Source organism: Lycorma delicatula, chromosome 5 (assembly GCF_047948215.1).
Source record: "Lycorma delicatula isolate Av1 chromosome 5, ASM4794821v1, whole genome shotgun sequence".
NCBI lineage: Eukaryota > Metazoa > Arthropoda > Insecta > Hemiptera > Fulgoridae > Lycorma > Lycorma delicatula.
Genome location: NC_134459.1, coordinates 129,120,684 through 129,143,362, shown reverse-complemented (window position 1 = coordinate 129,143,362; position 22,679 = coordinate 129,120,684). Strand labels below are relative to the sequence as shown.

The window sequence follows — 22,679 nt, the reverse complement described above, 5'->3', positions numbered from 1 at the left end:
TTGAGGATCGATTCATATTCCTCTGCACTATACAAATTACATTAATCTGATCAAAGTACAAAATAATAAAATAAAATAGGATGACACCACCTACCTTATTCCATAATTCAAGCAAGAGCACTTTTGTGAGTCCCTCGCATCGTCAGTTGCTCTATATAATTTTTCTAATCATTCATACCAAATTACTCATTAAATTTGAAATTAAAAATCCTATATTATACATAAGATATAAAATTTAAAATTGTTAAAAAATCCTTTACCAAATTAAAATCAAAACAGAAATTAAAACTAAATTAAAATTAAAAATTGCATGTATATAAAAAAATATAAAATCATTTAATAAATTTAAATTAAAAGTCAAAATTAAAGCCAATAATAAAAACAAAATAGAAATCCATGTGCACAAGCTAGTCAAAGTTATGTGACTAATTTTTATTTCTATTTTGTTTTTATTATTGATTTTAATTTTGATTTTTAATTTAATTTTATTAAATGACTTCATCTTTTTTATATATACGCAATTTTTCATTTTAATTTAAATTTAAAAAAATATTTAGTTTTAATTTCTGTTTTGACTTTAATTTGGTAAAGGATCTTTAACAATTTTAAGCTTAAAATCTTTTGTGTAGTATAGGATTTTTAATTTCAACTTAAATGTGTAATTTGGTACAAATGATTTGAAAAATTATATAGAGCAACTATGATGTGTGGGGACTTGCAAAAGTGCTCTTGCTTGAATTATGGAATAAGGTAGGTGTCATCCTATTTTATTTTATTTTAATATTCTGTACTTAGGTTGATCAGATTAATATACTTTGTGTTTGTGTGTTCTGCTGTTCTGAATTACTTTGAAACAATTAGAATGATTATTGTATGTAACAATATTATCTTTTTTTTGTAAATAATTACTTAATTACTGTACTTTATTTAAATATTTTATTACTCATAGTTTATATAAATTGTTGAAAGTTTTTAGCAATTTATCAAATTTATCATTTATTCAATGCAATTTATCAGCGGACTTTCGCCGGAAAGTTGACGTGCTGGAGGACGTTATCCTTGCTGCTGCTGGTGGGTTGGTGGTAGCTGGGGACTTCAACTCCAGGGCGGTAGAGTGGAGTACGGCGCATACCAATTCCAGAGGGAAATACATGGAGGCATGTACTGGACTCATGATTCTCAATACAGGGAACACAATGACGTTCCGCCAACCAGGATATTTGGAAACCATTCCCGACATTTCCCTCGCCTCCGAAAAAATGGTCACGCTCGTTCAGGACTGGAAAATTCTTGAGGATTATACCGGTAGCGATATAATATATATATATATATCTCACCAAGAGTCCTAGATGGTACACAAGAACGCCCAGGCCCACACGGCTGGTGAAAAGATACAACATTAATAAAATCGTCAAGAAGAAATTCAAAAGAAAGATCTTTTCAGGGATGGTAGCCTCTGAAAACATCATCAACGGAGGGGCCGCTGGCGCTGAAGCCGTAGTTGCTTTCACCATGCGGCTGATCGCTTCTACATGCGACGCTTTCATGCCCCACGGGGGGCCGAGGCACCAGAAACAACCCATGTACTGGTGGATACCGGAGATTGCGGGGTTGCGCCGAGAGTGTCTTCGACTAAGACGAGTGGCGCAACGTGCAAGGAATTGCACAGACGCAAATGCCAGGTCACCGAGTATAAGAGGCAAAGAAGCGGCTCCGTCGAGCCATCAACGTGAGCAAGGCACGCTGCTGCAGAGAACTGACTGAGACCGTGGGTGCACAGACCCTTGGGGGCTGGGTTACAAGATAGTAACTCGGCGATTGGGGGCTCGAGGTCACTAGCTTCACTAGACGAGGCTAAAGCAGAGCACGTCATTAAGATGTTTCCGGTCCACTCGGTCCGTGTCGAGCGGGACTTTGGCGACGTGGCCAGCTTCCCGCTCTTCTCGATGGAGATACTGGAGAGAGTCCTACGGTCGCTGAAAGGCAAAAATGCCCCTGGTCCCGGCGGTATACCGCCCGAGGTACTCAAGCTGGTGGCGCGCTGCAGGCTCCGTCTTCTACTAGACATGTCTGAAGGCTGGGTCTTTTAGCGCCAGGTGGAAGACCCACCTGGCCTGCCAGGTCTTGCACTAATTCCCAAGGGAAAAGAAAACTCAGAGTCGCCGTCCTCGTCCTCCTACCGCCCATTGTGTATGCTTGATACAGCTGGGAAAGTATTGGAGAAGCTGACTGATTGCGGCGATGAATCAGACAGGTGGCCTGTCACCTAACTAGTACGGTTTCCGGCAGGGTCGGTCGACCATAGACGCAATTCAAGAGGTTGTTGAGGCTGTGCAGCGAGCGGAGGACCACAATCATTTTTCGCGACGTGTGGTCCTTCTCGTTATGTTGGACGTTAAAAACGCTTTCAACTCCGCATGGTGGAACGATATGATTCGGTACCTGGAGCATTCGTTCCATGTGCTTCAATACCTCCTCAGAATGGTGGACGCATACCTGAGGAACCGCGGTCTCATTTACGAGACCGCGGCAGGATGGCGTAGGACTACGATCATGTCAGGGCCGGCGCAGGGGTCGATTCTCGGCCTTGACCTTTGGAACACCGTATATGATGCTTACTGATGACAGGAGATGTCTGAAGAATCTGTCTTGGTTGGGTACGCTGACGACGTTGCGCTACTTGTCGTAGACCGCGACGTGGAGCGCGCCCAACTGAGGCTCAGTCGAGTCATGCATAGAATCGGTGCCTGGCTGGACGACCATGGATTGTCTTTCGCCCTCAGCAAAACGGATCGTGGTTCTAACGAAGAAGCATATCGACACCCTTCTCTCCCTGCGGGCCGGTGTAGAGGTTGTCGAGACCAAGTCGGCCGCAAAGTACCTCGGTATGATTGACTGGAAACTCAGCTTTGCTGAGCAGCTTCGTAGAGCCGCCGACAAAGCTGCGAGAGGCGTAACTGCTCTCTGCTGGCTCATGGCGAATGTCGGTGGACCGAAGGCCAGCAGACGGCGATTGCTGATGTCCACGGTGCATTCCATCCTTTATACGGGTCGGAAGTGTGGGCCCAGGCATTAAGAGTTGCAAGAAACCGGAAGCGGCTCGCTCAGGTGCAACGCAGCGCAGCCTTGCGAGTTGCTTCCGTGTATCGGACGGTCTCCGATACACGGAGCCTGTAGTACTTGTGGTCGCCGGCGTTATACCCATTGCTATTTTGGCAAGGGAGCGCCAGGTTATCTACAGGAGGCGACGGGCAGACGAAGACCGGGAGACCATTGCCAACGAGGAACGCACTCGCACGTTCCTCGGATGGCAAGAGACTTGGGACCACGAGACCAGAGAATAATGGATCGCAAGGCTTATCCTTCTGGTCAGACCGTGGACGGAGCAACAGCATGGAGAGGTGGAGTACTATATGACCCAATTTTTAACAGGTCACGGGTATGTCTGCGCTTACCTCCATGTCATAGGGAAAGCGCCATCCCACGTCTGCTTCTATTGTCCTGATGTACGGGACGATGCTGAGCACACCTTTTTCAAATGTGCTCGGTGGGCGGCAGATTGAGGGACACTAGACGTGGATCTCGGAGCACTGAGCCCCCCACAATGTGATTGCGATGATACTTCGTGACCTGAGCTGCTGGAAAAGTGTAGCCGATTTGTCAGCAACATTCTCAGGGCCAAAAGGTTGACCTGGATAGTCCTGAAAATTAGGTAGCACCTAATCAGGGTAGTATAAGAGGACTTGACTGGAAGTAATGTGTTACACTTTTCCGGGTCAAGTCCTGGTAGAAAGGGGGGGTGGTTTTAGTTGGTAGTCTGCTGATAGTGATTGGATAAAAAAAATTATTCTTTGATTTTATTTTATTAGCTTGTTATTATTTTGGTATTTAATTTTCAATGAAATCCTTAGAAATAAACATAACTTAAATTGAAAAAAGTAACAGAGATTACAATAAATACATATTTTTTATTAAACAGTTTCAAAATAACACTGCAGTAAATTTTAACTTGTAAAAATACAGATGCAAGAATTGTGAATGGTTGAACAGAGAAATATCCCAAAGTAACAAAGAATTTTTAATAATAATGAAGTTAACTGCACTGTTTGGAAGGTATTTATAAGTGCTTGATTGAGAGTGATGTTTATTTAAAGAATGTAGGGTGAAAATAAATTCAGAACATAAAGTGACTTCTTTAAATACTTCAAAAACCATTACATAGTACCAGATTAAGTTTATGTGAGACCAGCAACAATAGAAGAATGGAAAGCCAAACTATTGTTGATTATGGAAGTTATTATAAGAAAAGCATTTAGAATTTGATGTAAGTGGACAAATTTTTAGATCAATGCCACCAAAATCTTTGGCTGAACATTGTGGTAAGTGTACGAGTAAATTTAACAATCAATTTGCTAAATTTGTTTGAAATGTATGTAAACTAGAATTTGTTTTAATATTCTTAATTTAATTTGATGGACAATTTCTACTAACAGACATGTGGAAAAGTGTCTAGGCAGACAATTTTAAGTCCCATTGGTTTCCATTTCAGGAAGGTTTTATTGTAATAATAAATGTAATTATTTTATTAATAATTAAATATTTTACTTGTGTGAGTTTTAAATGATTTTAAAGACTATATTGATGTATATATTTGTTTTAATAACTATGTCAAATTTTCAGATTTATTGTCTAGCTGTACAGTAATTTTTTATGCAAAATTGCAAAATAGATAAGTTGCACTATTGTGCAATTTATACAATTTTACACATTCAAATAATACAGACGTCTGCTTTGTTTAGATGTTAATGGCAAATGTAAAGTGTGTGAGTGAATGTTATAATTTTAATGTTGTTCATTAAATATTATAATTAATTTAGCTAGTAGATTATACTTGTACTTTAAAATGTTTCTCTTAACCTTGAATAATACTTATTCATGATCAGCGTTTATTTCACATGATTTTAATTAAAAAATTATCAAACTTATTAAAACTCTTTATTTGAATTTATTTATTATATATATATTTTTTTTTTTATTTAAAGATATAAAATTCACAAGATAACAGTTAAGTAGTAAAAATTTCATTCTTTAATATTTCTTCTGCTGTTAATTGTCTCTGCATCGTTAACTCTTTATCATTCAATCATAAGCAAAAAAAAACTTATAAGCATTATTCTATTGTATAATTTAAATTAAACAGTTCTACTTATTATTCTTTAGTGGAAGATGCACATCTTAAATAAAAATTAGGTTAACAATTTAATAATTCAAAATGCAAAATTTCACATTGCATTCAATTTTGGTAATGTTTTCTGAATGGGCGGACTGGCCAAAATTCTCCTTTTTGTTGGAGTCCAGACTGGAGATTTTTTCTCGAGACCTTGACAGCCTGCCATTAGATGTCCTGGCAGAAAACTTCACTAATGTGGTGGTGGCGGAGGCTGGATCTCAGATGCAGAAGCGTAAGTGTACACAAAATGAACTAAAAGTGCTCTCAAGTTATTTCAGCCATAGGACCGGCTGAACATGTAACAACGGCTCAGTTCGCAAGACCTTTACTAAAGGATGCCCTCAGGTCAGTTTTCTGAGTCTCCTTCTTTGGATCAAAGAATTCAATTTGATGTTGCATTTAAGGTTGCTATGTGGTTGTCGTGTCGTCGCTTATGCCGCTCACTCTTCTACTGATTGAAGGGGATTTGCGTAACGAAGTAGAGTTCTGGACTGCCCATGCTTGTGAGACACTCCAACTCTGGAGTTTCCAACGTAAGATGATTTTCAGCCCAGAGAAAACCACAATGATGTTGCTTAAGGGCCATTTGGCTGCTACCCAATGATTCCAGGTCCGGATGGCTGGTCTCCCCATTCAGTATGTTACGACTCAAAAATACCTGGGTGTTATCCTTGATGAAAATTTTTGGTTCAAGTAATATCTACAGTATGTAGTAAAAAAGGCTGCTGATGCTTTTTATGGAATCTGCAGTCATTCATCCTGATTGGGGGTTGAATTACCGTACCATGCATTTCCTTTACAAAAGTATTAGTGAAGCTATGATGCTGTATGCTGCACCTATCTGGGCCCATTGCATGGTGTTTAGGTACTGCGTGGACATTTTGCTGTGGGCCCAGCGACTCCTCTTGTTGGCGGTTGTAGAACAGTCTCACGGGAGGCAGTCTGTGTTATAGCTGGAGTCAAACCAATAGATATCTTGGCTTATGAGCATAAGGAATGCTTCATTTTCAAGGTAAATAACCTATTGACGTCAGAATGGAAGCAGTAGATTGAAGACCAGGGCCTTGCGTCTTGGCAGGTCAGGTGGCACGAATCCACCATAGTTCTCTACATGCATGGTATATTTCCTATAGTGTCTAATTTAGGTGCGATTGGATGGGTCTCCCCCAATTGGTATATCACACAGTTTCTCTCTGGGCATGGTGCCTTTTGGGTGAGTTTGGCTAGGTTTTGTGTAGAGGATTCGAGTCAATTCTCAGATTGCAGGACTGATGATACAATGGACCACGTTCTCTACGTTTGTCCCCGATATGAGGTCGAACGCTCACAAGCTGTTAGGGAACTTGAGAGAATATATTCCTTTCTGGATCTCCGTATTAACTTGAATGGTATTAATATGTCTATTGAAAGAGTAAATAAATTTTTTACTGTGAAAGAAGAGGAAGAAAAAACTGAATGATCGTCTATCTTAGAAGTGGATATCATGACTTAGTTAATACTAAAAAACGTTTTGAAGTTATCATTTTTTTAATTTACACATTCATGGCTTCTGTATTCTATGAGTGTTGCTTTCAGGATTTACAGTTTGATGTATGTGTAATGCATAAAATTACATTTTTTAATCCTGTAAAATAGCATTCAGACTATATTTATTAATTTAGTTTGTAAATTTATTTACTTTAATACTGATTTTCAATTATTCTTCTTAATGATTTCTGGTAGTTCAGTTGAAATTTATTTTTAAATTATCTCCTCTTAGTTGCTAATTTTCATATTTATTGTTTATTTAAAGTGATCTTAATATTTATTTTAATTAGTCTTAAATTTTTATCCTGTAACCTAGTCAAACTTTGGCATTTTTCACACGCTTTAAAATTTTTATATCCTTCTCACTGAATGACAATAACTAAGTATAGTTTTTTCATTATTATTAGAATAATTAAATAAATGATATATTTTTTTTATGTTTTCTATTCATACTTATTTTGAAATTTTGTAATACATTCTGTTTACACATTGCAAATCTAGTTTTTAGCAGTTTGAATTTGAATTTCCCCTTAATAAGTTATAACATTTTGGTTTTTCAGTATGGAAAATATTGTGATCATTTACATTTATTTTATTTTTTTAAATTTTATTACATTTTTTAATCATTTCATCCTGAATCATAGCTCTTGTTCGTTTATCTTTCTTAAATTTTGATTGAACCACTTTCAAGATTTTCTCTATACTCATCTTATTAATAATATGACTTCACGTACTGCTTTACTTATATATATTAAGAATAAAGTTCTCAGTGCTTAGCACACTCTATAGTACACTTTTCTTTATAGCAACATCTTTTTTTGCATTTCATCCTCTCCAAAACTCACAGCTATCACTTTCCACAGCTATCAGCTTACTGCTGAAATTTAAATGATTGTTACTTTTGAGTTTATATATACTAAGTACTATCTAGGCTTCATTTAAAAAATTAATGATTTGAATTTTATACTCATAAAGAGAACTGATGATGTTAAAAAAAACTTTCAACATCTGTATACATAAAAATGTTTCTTATTCAATTAATATTTTACTTTAAATCAGGTTAAATTAAAACATAATAGGAGCACTAATTCTATGCAGCTTGCAAAAACTTACTAACAACCAATGATGCAGGACAAATGACATGATATCATTTTAAAACTTTAAATTTTTCCACTTAACGTGTTTCAGAGTTTAAGAATAGTTTATTTTTACAATTTTTTTTTGCAATAGGTTGCACTATTAAAAAAAATATATGTACACAAACTCACACTGTTGTGAATATCACCAGTATAACATTTCCATTATATATTTATATATATTAATTTTTTTTACTTACTCATAATTATTAAAATTAAAATATGTTTTCTTGTATTTAAAATATGTAAATCAGTAATTTAATAAAAATATGTATTTTTAGATTTAGTAAGTCTATGTATATTTTTTTATAATATCTTTGTAATTATTTTTTATTTGTTTCATATTAGGACTTTTATTGGAAGGTCTTTATAAAATATCGGGTATAAAATCCAAGGTACAACATGTTCGACGTTCATATAATCAACGAGAACCTGTTAGTTTGTCTGATTATGATTTACCTGTTGCAACTAGTCTTTTAAAACTTTTCTTCAGGTTATTGATTTCATTCAAGTTATTAATATTTATTATTATTAAATTATTGAAAATTAATAATAAGTTATTGTTAATAATAATTATAATTTTAAAACAGATTTTATAGTCAATTTTTACAATGCAATTATATTTCTTCAATAAATAACAGCATGCAGTGAAACAATGCCCAATGTAATTCTGCTTTTGTGATCTTCACAAATGAATCATTAAATATGTCTGCAGTTGTTGGAATTTTGTAGTTACTGTCTTTTAGTAACTGTCTTTTTTACTGTCTTTTTAGTAATCATTTTTTTTTTTGCATCATCTCACCTGTAGCTTTATGTGTCATGTTTTATTTTATTAATACAATCAAATTATGTTTACTATTGATATCTGCACTGTTTACTTAATAGAAATAATTTATAACAGTCCAAGCCCCATTTTATTTCACTTCTTGTATTAAACGCAAATATTAGTTCCTTTTAATTGTAAATAAATAAAAACTCTTTAAATACAAAAGTTTTCTCATCTTATAATGAGATTTTATTATTTTATATTCTATTGGTTATTGGGTAGTTGCATTGTAATCTGGAAATTATAAAAATCTTGTTTCGTTCAGAATTGAAATAATTTCATTCATTAACCAACTAATCAATAGTCATTGTGTTAGTGCTTCAATATTCTTTTGTAAATTTTGATTCTTTAGTAGTTAGTAATACAGTTCATCAATAGCAGGGATAATTCAAAATATTTTAAAATGCTACTATTGATTGGTTAATGTTTATTTGAATATGGTGTGAAACCATCATATAAATTATTTTTTTTTTTAGTATGAATAAAGTAATTATTTAGAAATTAAATTGATTATGTGTTAAGACTACTTAACCAGTTTCATTTACTAAGCAAAATTAATATTTCTAATCCATTTTGGTACTTATGTATTAACGCCACCACAGCTACAGCTTTATTTAAAATTTAGTATATATTTTATTGAGTCTCTTTATTAATTTTAAGAAATGGTTATTTATATTTATTTATTTTATAAATATAATTTAACCAAACTTAACTTACGCTCACTTCGCTCGCTAACCTTGACTAATAACACTGTAATTTTTTGAGTATTCATTTAATAAATTCAGTAATTATTGCTATTTAAATAATAAATAATGATGAAAATGACCTACTTAAATAACAATAATTACTGAATTTATTAAATAAATACTCAAAAAATTACGTCTTAAATTATATTTATAAAATAAATAGACTGTTTTGAATCTTTGTTAAACTCCATATTGACCCATTTTCCACTGAAATCCGATTGACTACTTTGTTTTTAAATAAAGCTGTAGCTGCAGTGGCGTTAATACGTAAGTACCTCCATTTTTCTTAAATGTTGGTTTTTTGCATAAGTCTTGAAAGCTATTTCAAAAAGTGTTTCCTGAACTGCTTCTCAAAATGGAAGGAATGTTTGTAAATATTGCAAATGCTTAGGTGCACTGTAAATATTGAATAAAACCTTTTAGAAAAAGTTCAGGTATTTTTTTAACAGACCTTTTATATACAATTTTTGCATCATAATGTTATTGTTATGGTTAGTAATTTGTAATATAATTTTAATGTACTTTTTGAATTTTTGTGGTATATAATGTGTTGTTTATATTATAGGGAATTGCCAGAAAGTTTATTAACAAGTAAACTTTCAAGTAAGTTTGAAGAAGCATCCGGTATAAGAGATGTAGCAGCTAGAGGTATTGAATTAAAATCACTTATACAACAGTTACCTTATTGTAATATTCAGTTATTATCGTGGGTTATTAAACATCTAGAATGTGTTGCAGCACATGTTAGTATTCATTTTTATTTATATTTATGTTATTTAATAAGTAATCCTTATTCATTTTTATATTTTGTAATTCCTATATAAGCTTTTGCTTGTGTGTGGGTGAAATAATAACTGATGAAATATTAAACTCCATCAGACGCTAGCTCTTCATTATATCAAGTAGAAGGTATATCAAGAGTACTGAGCATTGAGGCGTTACGCTAGCATTGTATCATGGTACAGTAGAAGTCCATTAGTCCAGCATCCAACAGTCCGGAATGCCCGATAGTCCAGCATCGCTCCGGAAAATTTTAAAAATTTTGGTTTTCTCCAAAAGTGTGTCTTTAAAGCAAATAAAAACGCTCGAGAGCTATTCGGAAGTTTTCGGGGTAGTTCGGGATCATCCGGAAGCGTTCGGTATTGTTCGGAAGCAATTAGCGGCCGGCTAGTCTCAGCTGTCACAACAAATTCAGGTGCAGTGCAGCTCCGTTAATCAATCACGAAGCGTCTTCGCCATTTTTTTGTGTGTTGTTGTTTTGTGTCCTTTCACATCGCAGTAAATGTAACTTTTTAAACTGTTTATAAAAAAGTGATTTTCGTTCTAACTGTACAGTGACCATGTTTTCAAAACCTAAGCCTTCGAGTTCAAAAGGAGAGAAACGAAAGCACGTAACACTGACTCTCAATCAGAAACTAGAAATCATCAAACTGCTAGAAAAAGGCGAGAATAGAAATGTTTTAATGAATGAGTTTATCATCAACTATTTATGACATTAAAAAACAAAAAGATGAACTAATGAAGTTTGCTTCGCAATCGGTAACAACTGAAAAATTGGCTTCTAGACAAACATTAAAAAAACCAAAACTGGAACAGCTAGATAGTGTATTGTTCAAATGGTTTAGTGCAGTACGTTCTGAAGGAAAGCCGGTAACAGGGCCAATGATTGTTGAAAAGGCAAAGAAATTCGGCCAAGATTTAGGAGTTGCTGAAAGTGAATGTAATTATTCTGATGGTTGGCTCAGAAACTTTTAAGTTTCGGCATGGAATTCGAAGACTTGATGTAACTGAGAAACACTTTCAGCAAACCAAAACTCTGCAGAAAAATACAAAGACGAGTTTGAGAAAATCGTGGCTGGTAATGATTTTTCAAAATTTTAAATGCTTTTATAGAAGGTCTTTTATTCAAGGCCTGTTAAATGCCGACTGTGACGTGACTGATTTTCAAAAAACGTTTACAGTAAAAGATGCCGTCTATGCTATTGCACTGTCTTGGAACCAGGTAAAAAATACAACACTCCAAAAATGCTGGAGAAAACTTTGGCCAGCTGCAAACCCTGCATCTGACCTAACTCTACAGACCGATGAGGAAGAAAACCATCAAGACGCTCTGACCAAAGTTTTGGATGACATTAGAAGTGCTGACAATCCCTTGAAAAACCTGCCTGAAGATGAGGTAGAAGAGTGGCTTCTAATCGACGAGAATGAGCCTGTTGAACAAGAACTAACCGATGAGGACATTATCAACATTGTAGTAAACCCTCAGCCTACTCAAAATCTTGAAGAAAGTGACTCAGATGCCGAAACGGAAAAAAAGGAAAAAATCAGCTAGGCAGAAGCTGCAGAATCACTAAATAATTTTATCTCTTTTGCTGAGGCTAGTACTAGCTACAGTGCTTCAGAAATTATTGATTTCCATATCATTAGAAATAAATTTTATACTAAACGCCAAAAGTCAAGAAAACAAAAAGACATTCGTGACTTTTTTAAATCTAAGTGAAATATGTTTTGCAGTACGTGTACATACATTATATGAAATAAACTTTGTTGTATGTACAGTATTTGCATACTGTATTTGTAGTTTAATTATTAACCTAATTGTTCTTATAATTACCGCCCAATAGACCGGAATTTTCGGTAGTCTGGCACCGAGCCGGTCCCGAACGTGCCGGATTATCGGACTTCTACTGTATATTAATTATTTTCCTCTAAACATTTTATTTTATATTGTGTGCTGTGTGAATTAATTAAAAGTAGAGCTTAAGATTTCCCTATTGAATAAAAATTTTACTTTGCTACTCTAAAAGTTTAAATATATATTTGGCAAAGCATAGTGAGTATGTTTATTAGCGCCATGAGCAGTTTATTAGATGTTTAATTGCCACTCCAATGCCTGCCAATTAACAATAATTATATCATGAGAATGGTTACAATAATTGTTTGTGTTTACTGCTTCATATTCATTTATGAATTTCATAACCTTATCATGATAAAATTTAATTAATTAAATTATTTTTTATAATATTCACACACACACACTAACACACTATGTAAACACATTTTATTAGCTAACTTATTTGTTACTGTACATGTGAGAAAGTCACTAGTCAGAATTGCTTTCTATAAGAATAGTTCACATCTTATTAGAGCCTTGTTGGTATCTGTTTTATAAAGTTGCAGAATATGAATGAACAATAGTCAATGAAGAGTAGTCAGTATAATTATAGTAACTGGCTGTGACTACCATTAGTACTCGCTACCATTAGTAGCGAGACTAAAATAATTTTTAGACTTCTTGTGGTCTAAAAATGGTATTTTTGACTTCGTGTGTTTACCTGCATCCCACCTGCTCAGAAGAGTAGAAATACCTATCAGAGAGATGGTAAAGATAATAATGGGGTGTTAACTTTTCCAATTCCAAGATATTTTCAAGGTCACTCTTCCATGATTGCAGCTTAAACTTAAACTAGGGCAACTATTCTTTAAGGAGTTGTTCACTAAATAACTTCATTAGAATATCCAGGGAGCTGTAGTGGATAAAAGGATTGAGTTTTCATTCAATCCCAAATAAGGAATTCATAAATGACCAAGCTTAAAGGCTTTTATAATTTTATGCTTCCACATCATCATTTTAGTAGGATTAACCATTTGAAGCAAGTAAGTTGTCTGAAGAGCTTGCATCAGTGGCCGGTTCTATGTACCTATGGGGCTAGGAGCAAGAGTATGCATAAAATTATTCTGCAGGAATTTCAGTCACCAATGGCTGTTAGCAGCCATTATGGCTGCTAACAGCTTAAAAATTAAAAATTTTATGTTTAATGGTAACATTAAGTGTTCTTTGCTGCTGGCACCATATGTAAATTATTGTAATAAGGATAGACTGATACCTCCATTTCAGGGATAGTTTGGTATAATCATTATTATGTTTGGCTCAGTGAAGAAGACAACAGCTTCACTCTTTCTTAATATAATTGACATTAGACATTAGAAACCTGTTGTTCTTGAGAGTAGCTTTTCCATCGAGTAGTTTCCTTTTTTATGTTAGATCATCTACATGATTTTTGGTATATGACAAACATGCCATAAAGAACAAAACTATAAACTTAATTACTTGATGGTGTTCTAAACATTCTTTACATTTATTAAGGTCAAGGGTACAGTCCCTACCGAATTGAGGTCTGGATTTATACAGCAAGTTTAGACTTTCTGTCTGATCCTTTAATTCAATTCTGTTTAAGATGGATTCTAAATAATTATACCTTATATCTTTCTTAATATTTTATATTAATGTCTAATGATTAATTTATTTATTGTTATTTCTTTTTTTTAATAGGAGAAACAAAATAAGATGTCAAGCCAGTCTTTATCTCAAGTATTAAGTCAACCACTGCAGATGAGTCAGAGACTTTTATTGGCATTAATATATCATTCAGATATACTCTTCAGTGATACTAAGCTGACAAAGTTAGTTTTACATCATCCTTGTCACATATATTGTGAAGTATGCACGCATGAATATTTGAATTGTACTATTGTATATTTATTAATTATTTTTAATTTATCTATATTTATAAAAATAACATTGTGCCTTTCTGTTTAGGCATTATTTCTAATTGGCTTATCTGCATTTTAATGAATTCCTTAGTTTATTCAGTCTTAGTCCTGATTTAAACCAGGAATTTTAGCAATTCTACAATGTACAGGACATGCTATCCCTCTTTATTAAAAATGGTGTTTTTGCCGTTTTGTTGCTTGAATAAAATTTTAGTAAAAAATTAGGTAATTTATTCTCTTAAAATTTTTAACAACTGTGGCTTAAAACATAGTTCAATAAATTAATTTTTTTCCATTTATTGGTGTTACATTTATGGCAGGATGCAAGCATAGGTATAATAACACTGGTTGCTGACTAAACTATATGAGAAAACATGTGCAAAATGAATATCTGAAATATTTATTATTAAATAAGTAATCTTATACCTTAATTTTAAACTTTTTATTCATTCCACATTATCAAATTTCTTAAAAATAAAAAAAAAAATTGATTTTGGACTTTTTCTTAACTGCAGTAATAAGCCCTCATTGAGAGCTTTTCAACAGTATATCATGTGGTACTTATTTTCATTGGTTCCAGAGTTATAGCCAAATAAAATTTTAATTAATGAAATGTTTGGATCTTAGGGGAAGCCACATCGGTTCAAATCAGAGTTCATCTCCTTTTTTTAACTTTCTTTTTTTAAATTTAATTATATTGATTTATTAATAATTATCAACCTCTCATTGTAAAAAAAAAATACAATGAATAATAATTGAATAACAAAAAAAAAGATATGAAAAAATATCAGAAGTTTTTAATGAAGTAAAATTTTATGTATTTTTCATTTTCAAGGAAGTCATGTGTTACATCAGATTTTTTCTTTGTTTCATCTACCTTTCTTAGTTTTTTCTGTACCTTGCAACATCTCTCCTTCAGTCATATTTTTTTGCTTTGGAGATCCTATAAATTTTATTTTTAAATAGCATATATTTTCATTAGAAAAGATAAATGTGTGTTTATTCATAATTTCTAAGATTACCATTATACGTGATTTTTGCTAAAAATATATTTTTCACTGTTCAACAATGAATTTTTCCAGCTGTAATTATTCCGTTATGTAAATTTAGTGTTCAATTTCTGCATTATCAATCTTTTCTATTATTTCTAAATCTTTGTTTGTGGCTTGTTTGAACTTTAATCTGCCTTCATTATTCCTCTTCATTGCAAATTTCTTCTCAGACCCTAAGCCCCAATTTTTATTTCAACTCTTCTAAATTGTGATGATTATTCTCATCTATTCTTCTACACATTTTGTTAATTAATTTAAACATTTTTTTAACCATTCTGTAATATACCTTCACATTTTTCCTAGCACCTTCTTTTGTGATTTCTAAAAACGGATTTTGCAATTGCTTGTTTGCACATAGAAGATTCTAGAATAATTTTGTTTAACATGCCCATTGATATATTGTAGAATTATAATAAACGTATAGACTGCTTACCAACAATTATATAATTGTTAGTAAGCAGTTTATGTAATTATTATAAGATTCTAGAAGTCTAGTGTCTTTCATTTATTTAACTTAGTCCATACTACAGATAGTTTTCCTTCCTGTCCTTTTACAATGGCATTTAGTTTTCGTTAATTAATCGTTAAATTTTCATTTCTTTGAACATATTCCATTAAATAATTATATCTTTATGTGTCTTTTCTATCTCTTTCAGAAGAGATAATTATATTATTTTAGATTTTTTCAATAGACTTATAGCCTTGGATTTTTAATCTATCCTTACTTATCTAGTTGTGATGCTCACTCTTACAAACTTTTTGCCTTACACTCTTTTTGATTATTATTTGTCTTGTATATTCTATTATTTGGCTTCTTTTAATAATCCTTTAGACAAATCTCCTGCTCATCATTCCACCTTAGTAGAAAGATGAGCTTTCCATCTGATCTCAGTAGTTTCTGTACACATAGCTGTTAAAAGTGTGTTTTTTTTTTTTAATTATTAAGCCTATCATTGTTATTTAAACTTGAGAATTCCTTACTCCAACTTGAAGAATATCATGATTTATTTTTTTTTTTTGCTAACAACTGTGGAGTAGTCTTAACCCTAAGTTCTGATTTTAACCTAGAGGATGTGTTGAACAGAACTGAGAAAAAGATGTCCTCAGAAAATATGTGTATAGTTTTCCATTATTTTCAACTATGAATTAATCAAAACTTATTATAAATTTACTGTAAATTTCTATTCAGATCATGTGTGATTTAAAGATTTCAAATTATATAAAATTCTCTGAATATCAATTGTTCTTGAACCATTTTTTATTTTCTTTATTTTTTATGTTTGTTTCTTCATACCATTTCAATTTTTTTTTAAAGAATTTACATTGATACAATTTAAATTACTGAATGTATTTTCTTAAACTTCATAATTATTTTATTAACTTTAGCTAATCTTTTTAAGGTTATTTTGATTTGATTATAGGCATTATTTTACTTTTAACTATATCTAAATAATACAAGAATCTTTTTTTTAATCCTTTCGGTGCAGTTTTGTTTGATAATTAATGAGTTTCATACAATTTTAAGTTAAATCAGTTAAGAAAAACAGCATTTATGATCTGACAATTCATTTTTTCAACTCACCATAGCCAAGTGTCAAACACAGTTAAAAAGGATGTGATTGCATGAAAATCAGAGAAACCATTCTAGAGTTATAGTGTAGAAAAAATTGATACAAGGTGTTACAAATTTTCAGAAAAGCCATCTAGTATTATTGTCCGTGTAATGATTTACTTAGAATCTTATAAGTATCAGTTTTTATTTGGACTGATGAATTTAAACCTCAAGCCAATAGAACCATTTGTTAGCTGGCTACTGAAAAATCAGTAAGATCTTTTAAACTTTGCCACAGAGATGATAAAAATTCAGAACACAATGTTAACAACAAATTTTGTGTAGTAATTATTGATGAAACATGTTTTGATGACAAAACTGTTAATGAAACATTTGAGTTGTTGAAGTGGCATGTAGTTTGGATGATTTGAAAAAGTATTCTGGAAAGTGGTGTCTGAGTGGTATAACAGATTCAAAGGTGTGCAAGAAGATACAAACAATGATCCTGGAAGTGGGCAGTCAAAAACAAAAATGATGGATGTTAATGTAAATGTAATACAAGATTTGGCATAGTATGAAATTGAATCACTGCAACAGTATAACAAGCCTTGGGTTCATTTATTATTAGAGCGTTTCAGATCAAACATTAAATTACTGGATTAGATCATTCTTTCTATTCATCTGATAGAATCCTGCTTTTTTTTGTCCAGTCATTTGACTGGTTTGATGCAGTTCAACAAGATTCTGTAACTAGTGCCAATCATTTAATTTCAGTATACCCCCGACATCCTACATCCTTAACAATTTATTTTACGTATTCCAAATGTTGCCTGCCTGCACAATTTTTCCCATCTACCTGTCTCTCCAGTATCAAAGCGACTATTTTAGGATGCCTTAAAAGCCATCCTAAAAGTGTCTCTCAGTTAAAAGTGTCCCTTTTTTAACTATATTTTTCCAAATGCTTCTTTCTTCATAAATTTGCCACAACACCTCATTATTTGTCCACTTTATCCATCCATCTGATTCTTAACATTCTATAGCACCACATTTCAAAAGCTTCTAATCCTTTCTTCTCAGGTACTCCGATCGTCGAAGTTTCACCTCCATTTAAAGCTACGCTCCAAACATATATTTTCAAAAATCTTTTCCTGACGTTTAAATTAATTTTTGACGTAAACAAATTTTATTTCTGACTGAAAGCTGATTTCACCTGTGCTATTCGGTATTTTATATCAGCTCCTGCTTCGTCCATCTTTAGTAATTTTACTTCCCAAATAATAGAATTCTTCTACCTCCATAATCTTTTCTCTTCTTATTTTTATATTCGGTGGTCCACCTTCATTATTTCTACTACATTTCATTACTTTCGTTTTGTTTATTTTCATGCGATAGTTCTTGCATAGGACTTCTCCATGATGTTCATTTTTTCTTCTAAATCTCTTTTACTCTCAGCTAGAATTACTATATCATCAGCAAATCGTAGCATCTTTATCTTTTCACCTTGTACTGTTACTCCGAATCTAAATTGTTCTTTAACATCATTAACTGCTAGTTTCATGTAAAGATTAAAAAATAACGGAGATAGGGAACATCCTTGTCGGACTCCCTTTCTTATTACGGCTTCTTTCTTATGTTCTTCAATTGTTACCGTTGCTGTTTGGTTCCTGTACATGTTAGCAATTATTGTTCTACCTCTATACTTGAACCCTAAATTTTTTAAAATGCTGAACATTTTATTCCAGTCCACTTTATCAAATGCCTTTTCTAAGTCTATAAATGACAAGTATGTTGGTTTATTTTTCTTTAATCTTACATCTACTATTAATCTGAGCGCTGAAATTGCTTCCCTTTTCTCTATACCTTTTCTGAAACCAAATTGCTCTTCTCTTAACAGTTCTTCCACTTTCCTATCAGTTCTTCTGTACAGAATTCTAGTTAAGATTGTTTATGCATGAGTAATTAAGTTAATAGTTCTATATTCTTCACATATATCTGCTCTGGCTTTCTTTGGTATCTTGATAATAACAGTCTTTTTGAAGTGTGATGGAACTTCCCCTTTTTCATAAATATTACACACCAGTTTATATAATCGTATCTATTACTTCCTCACCTGCACTGCACAGTAATTGAGTAGTTATCCTGTGTATCCCAGGAGCCTTTCTGCCTTTCAAATCTTTTAATGCTCTCTTAAATTCAGATTTCAGCATTTTCTCTTCCTTTTCATCCTCTTCGACTCCCTCTTCTTTCTCTATAGCACCAGTTTCTAATTCATTTCCTCCGTATAACTCTTCAATATATTCCTCATACCGATCAACCTTTTCTTTCATATTATAAATCTGTGTACCATGTTTGTTAACTTTCCTATATGCCCCATCTATTTTACCGATGATCGTTTCTCTTTCCACTTCTGAACACTTTTATTTAATCCACTCTTCTTTTGCTAATTTGCACTTCCTGTTTATAGTATTTCTTAATTGTTGGTTGTTCCTTTTCATCACTAGCATTCTTATACTTTTTACGTTCATATCCCCCCCTAGAAAAAGAAAGGATATCCCTTTGATGTCCAAGGTTTTCTACCAGTTCTCTTTATTCCGCCTAAGTTTGCTTCTGCTGATTTAAGAATTTCCTTTTTAACATTCTCCCATTCTTCTTCTACATTTTCTACCTTATCTTTTTTACTCAGACCTCTTGCGATGTCCTCCTCAAAAATCTTCTTTACCTTCTCTTCCTCAAGCTGCTCTAAATTCCACCGATTCATCTGACACCTTTGCTTCAGGTTTTTAAACCCCAATCTACATTTCATTATCACCAAATTATGGTCGCTATCAATGTCTGCTCCAGGGTAAGTTTTGCAGTCAACGAGTTGATTTCTAAATCTTTGCTTAACCATGATATAATCTATCTGATACCTTGCAGTATCGCCTGGCTTTTTCCAAGTGTATATTCTGCTATTATGATTTTTAAATTGGGTGTTGGCAATTACTAAATTATACTTCGTGCAAAACTCTATAAGTCGGTCCCCTCTTTCATTCCTTTTGCCCAGCCCGTATTCACCCACTATATTTCCTTCCTTGTCTTTTCCAATGCTTGCATTCCAATCTCCAACTATTATTAAATTTTCATCTCCTTTTACGTGTTTAATTGCTTCATCAATCTCTTCGTATATACACTCTACCTCATCATCATCATGGGCGCTTGTAGGCATATAGACGTTAACAATTGTTGTCGGTTTAGGTTTTGATTTTATCCTTATTACAAGACTCTATTGCTATGTGTCTTGAAATACTCCACTCTCCTCCCTATCTTCTTGTTCATCACGAAACCTACTCCTGCCTGCCCATTATTTGACGCTGAGTTAATTACTCTAAAATTACCTGCCCAAAAGTCGCCTTCCTCTTCCCACCGAACCTCACTAATTCCTACTATATCCACCTTCATCCTACCCATTTCCGTTTTTAAATTTTCTAGCCTACCAACCTTTTCAAGCTTCTAACATTCCACGCTCCGACTCGTAGAATGTTATTTTTTAGTTTCCGGGTGACCCCTTCCTTAGTAATCCCCACTCGGAGATCCGAACGGGGGACTATTTTACATCCGGAATATTTTACCAAGGAAGACGCCTCCATTATTGTTGTGTGAAAATGCAAAGAACCACATTTTCTTGGAAAAAAAACAGCTGTAGTTTTCCATTGCTTTCAGCTGTGCAGTACTCAGAGGACTGAGTGATGTTGATATAGCCGTTTAATTCATTGTGACTCACGCCCCTAACAACTACTGAAAGAGCTGCTGCCCTCTTTCAGGAATCATTCCCTTTAGTCTGGCTTTCAACAGATACCTCTCCGATATGGTTGCACCTTCGGTCCAGCTACTCTGTATCCCTGAGCACTCAAGCCCCCTCTCCAACGGCAAGGTCTCATGATTCATAGAGGGGGTAATATATGTAAAATTAATATATTACATTTACACGTAATCCACTTAGTCAGTGGTTATAAAAAAATTGTTTGTAAAAGTTGGTTAGATGAAACTTTTGAACCATGGCAAAAAGCAGCTGCTCTTAAAACACCAGAGCAAAATGTTTGTAGAGTTAAATGTTTGTTTAAAGTAATTTAAAAGTTATTTCTTTAAAGATTAACCATATAATGCTTTGATAATATGTGATTTTAATTATTTTTCCAAATAAACTACAATACAATGTGTTATAGATGTATGTACATTTAGTCTATCCATTACAAAATATTTTAATTAGATTACAAACATATTAGTACTGACCTTAATTTATAAAGTAATTTAAATTTAATTGAGAATAGAAAGAACTAAACTTGATATGTATGTATAATTATAACTATTAATTAATATTATAAAAATCAGTTGTTGAATTATACTTGTAATCATTATGTACTGAAATTTTATTACTCAATCAGGTATATACCTCCTTTGACTTCAACAAGTGGTACTCTTCCAGAAACAGCAGATGAAATAACTAAAGAATTGTGTAAGCAAGAATCATTGTTGGGACAGATACACAGTGAAATGAATGCAGGTTTTGTTACTAAACAAAGAGAAGAATTACTTTGGGAAGTTCAGCGGATGATTACACAACTTAAAGTATGATTATATCTGTTAAAGTCTATAAATGTCTTAGAAGTGGCCAACTTAAAACATTTTGAATAACATATTTGTGTGTGGGTGTGGGTGTGTGTGTGTTTCTTGTGTTGAAATACTATTCTAGAGCAATGGCTGCTGAAGTAATGGTGATAAAGTAGCTGTGGTTTTTTACTGGAACAGTTTTTAACAGTAAGCCAGGAAGGCGTGTCTAAATGATGAGATTTGAGAGCTTTGCACAGTGAAAATTGTATATCATTGTACAAATAAAAGCATAATATTATTATTAATAATTTATTCACTGCTAACCTCTAATTACAGTGGTTTGATGTGAGATAAATATTTGTAGTTAGTGAAAAATAACAAGTCTGATTGGGATTCAAACCTAGAACCTATCAGATGAAAGGCGGAGATGCTACCACTCTGCCACAGAAGTTGGCAAAGTGGCAAGTGATATTATTATTATTATTAATATTCAATTATTATCATTAATAATAATAATTAATTAACCATTTATTGGGAAACATAACTACGAATGGAGTAAATAAAATGAATTATTTCATTTTTTTAATGAATTCAAATATAATGAAAATCCAATGTAAATAGAAAGTGAAATTTTAGTAATCTGCCAATAAGCATTGTACTGCTTTACTTCATTGTAATAGTATTTTTAATTATATAGTACACACCTTCTTGCCCAGCTTATTCAGCTGATAAAAGCCTACTGGAATATTTTTTATGTTTAGTCATTTGTGACTAGAACAATTGTTACTTTAAAAAATGAATGATGACTGGAAAGACATCTGTTCAAAAATGTCCAAATTCATCATTGTTTGAGAAAATATTAGTTATTTGGCATTAAATAAATATATAGTAATTATTTTAGAGTTATGTTAAATAATTGTCAAAAAGGGACTTTGACTTTTTTAACTATGTTAACTTTTGACTTTTGGGTTTTCCAAAAGTCAAAAGTTACTGTTACTGAACGGGTTTTTTTTTGTAATTCTGTAATGGGATAGTAGGTTAAAAAAAGGAATTGTGTAATAAAATAGGATTACTCTGGTTTTTTTATCTTATGAAACAAGTCAGAAACTAAAATTTATCTGTAATTGTTTAGTATGATTATTACAAAATGATTCTTTAATTAAAAATCAGATTTATAAAATAAAAAAAGTGCATTGCAAAAGTACGATCTCTGCACTGGTGTTAAATTATATTAAAACTAATAAATTAGACGTTCCTGAAAGAATTTTTATTCAGGTTAATAAGTACTGTAGCATAATAATAATGAGTAAGTAAATTTTTAAGGAAAAATGTAATTAACAGCAGAACACATAAATATGTTGTTTATGCTCATAAATGTATGTAAACCAGCTACACTTCATTTTCAGCATTACATCCACGTATGTTTGCATGAGAGCAGGAAATTGCTTTTGGGACAAGTGCTTTTAAAA

At 32.8% G+C, this 22,679-nt stretch overlaps 1 protein-coding gene across 2 annotated transcripts in view; it reads left to right on the top strand.

Moving 5' to 3' along the window:
* LOC142325387 (ralA-binding protein 1-like) overlaps positions 1-22,679 on the top strand; it is a 66,486-nt gene that overhangs the window by 30,905 nt on the left and 12,902 nt on the right. For both annotated transcript variants that reach the window (XM_075367105.1, XM_075367106.1), the window contains 4 exons: positions 8,242-8,386; positions 10,031-10,208; positions 13,799-13,929; positions 21,045-21,228. In XM_075367105.1, the coding sequence (XP_075223220.1) occupies positions 8,242-8,386; positions 10,031-10,208; positions 13,799-13,929; positions 21,045-21,228 (638 nt within the window). The remainder of the gene's footprint in view (positions 1-8,241; positions 8,387-10,030; positions 10,209-13,798; positions 13,930-21,044; positions 21,229-22,679) is intronic.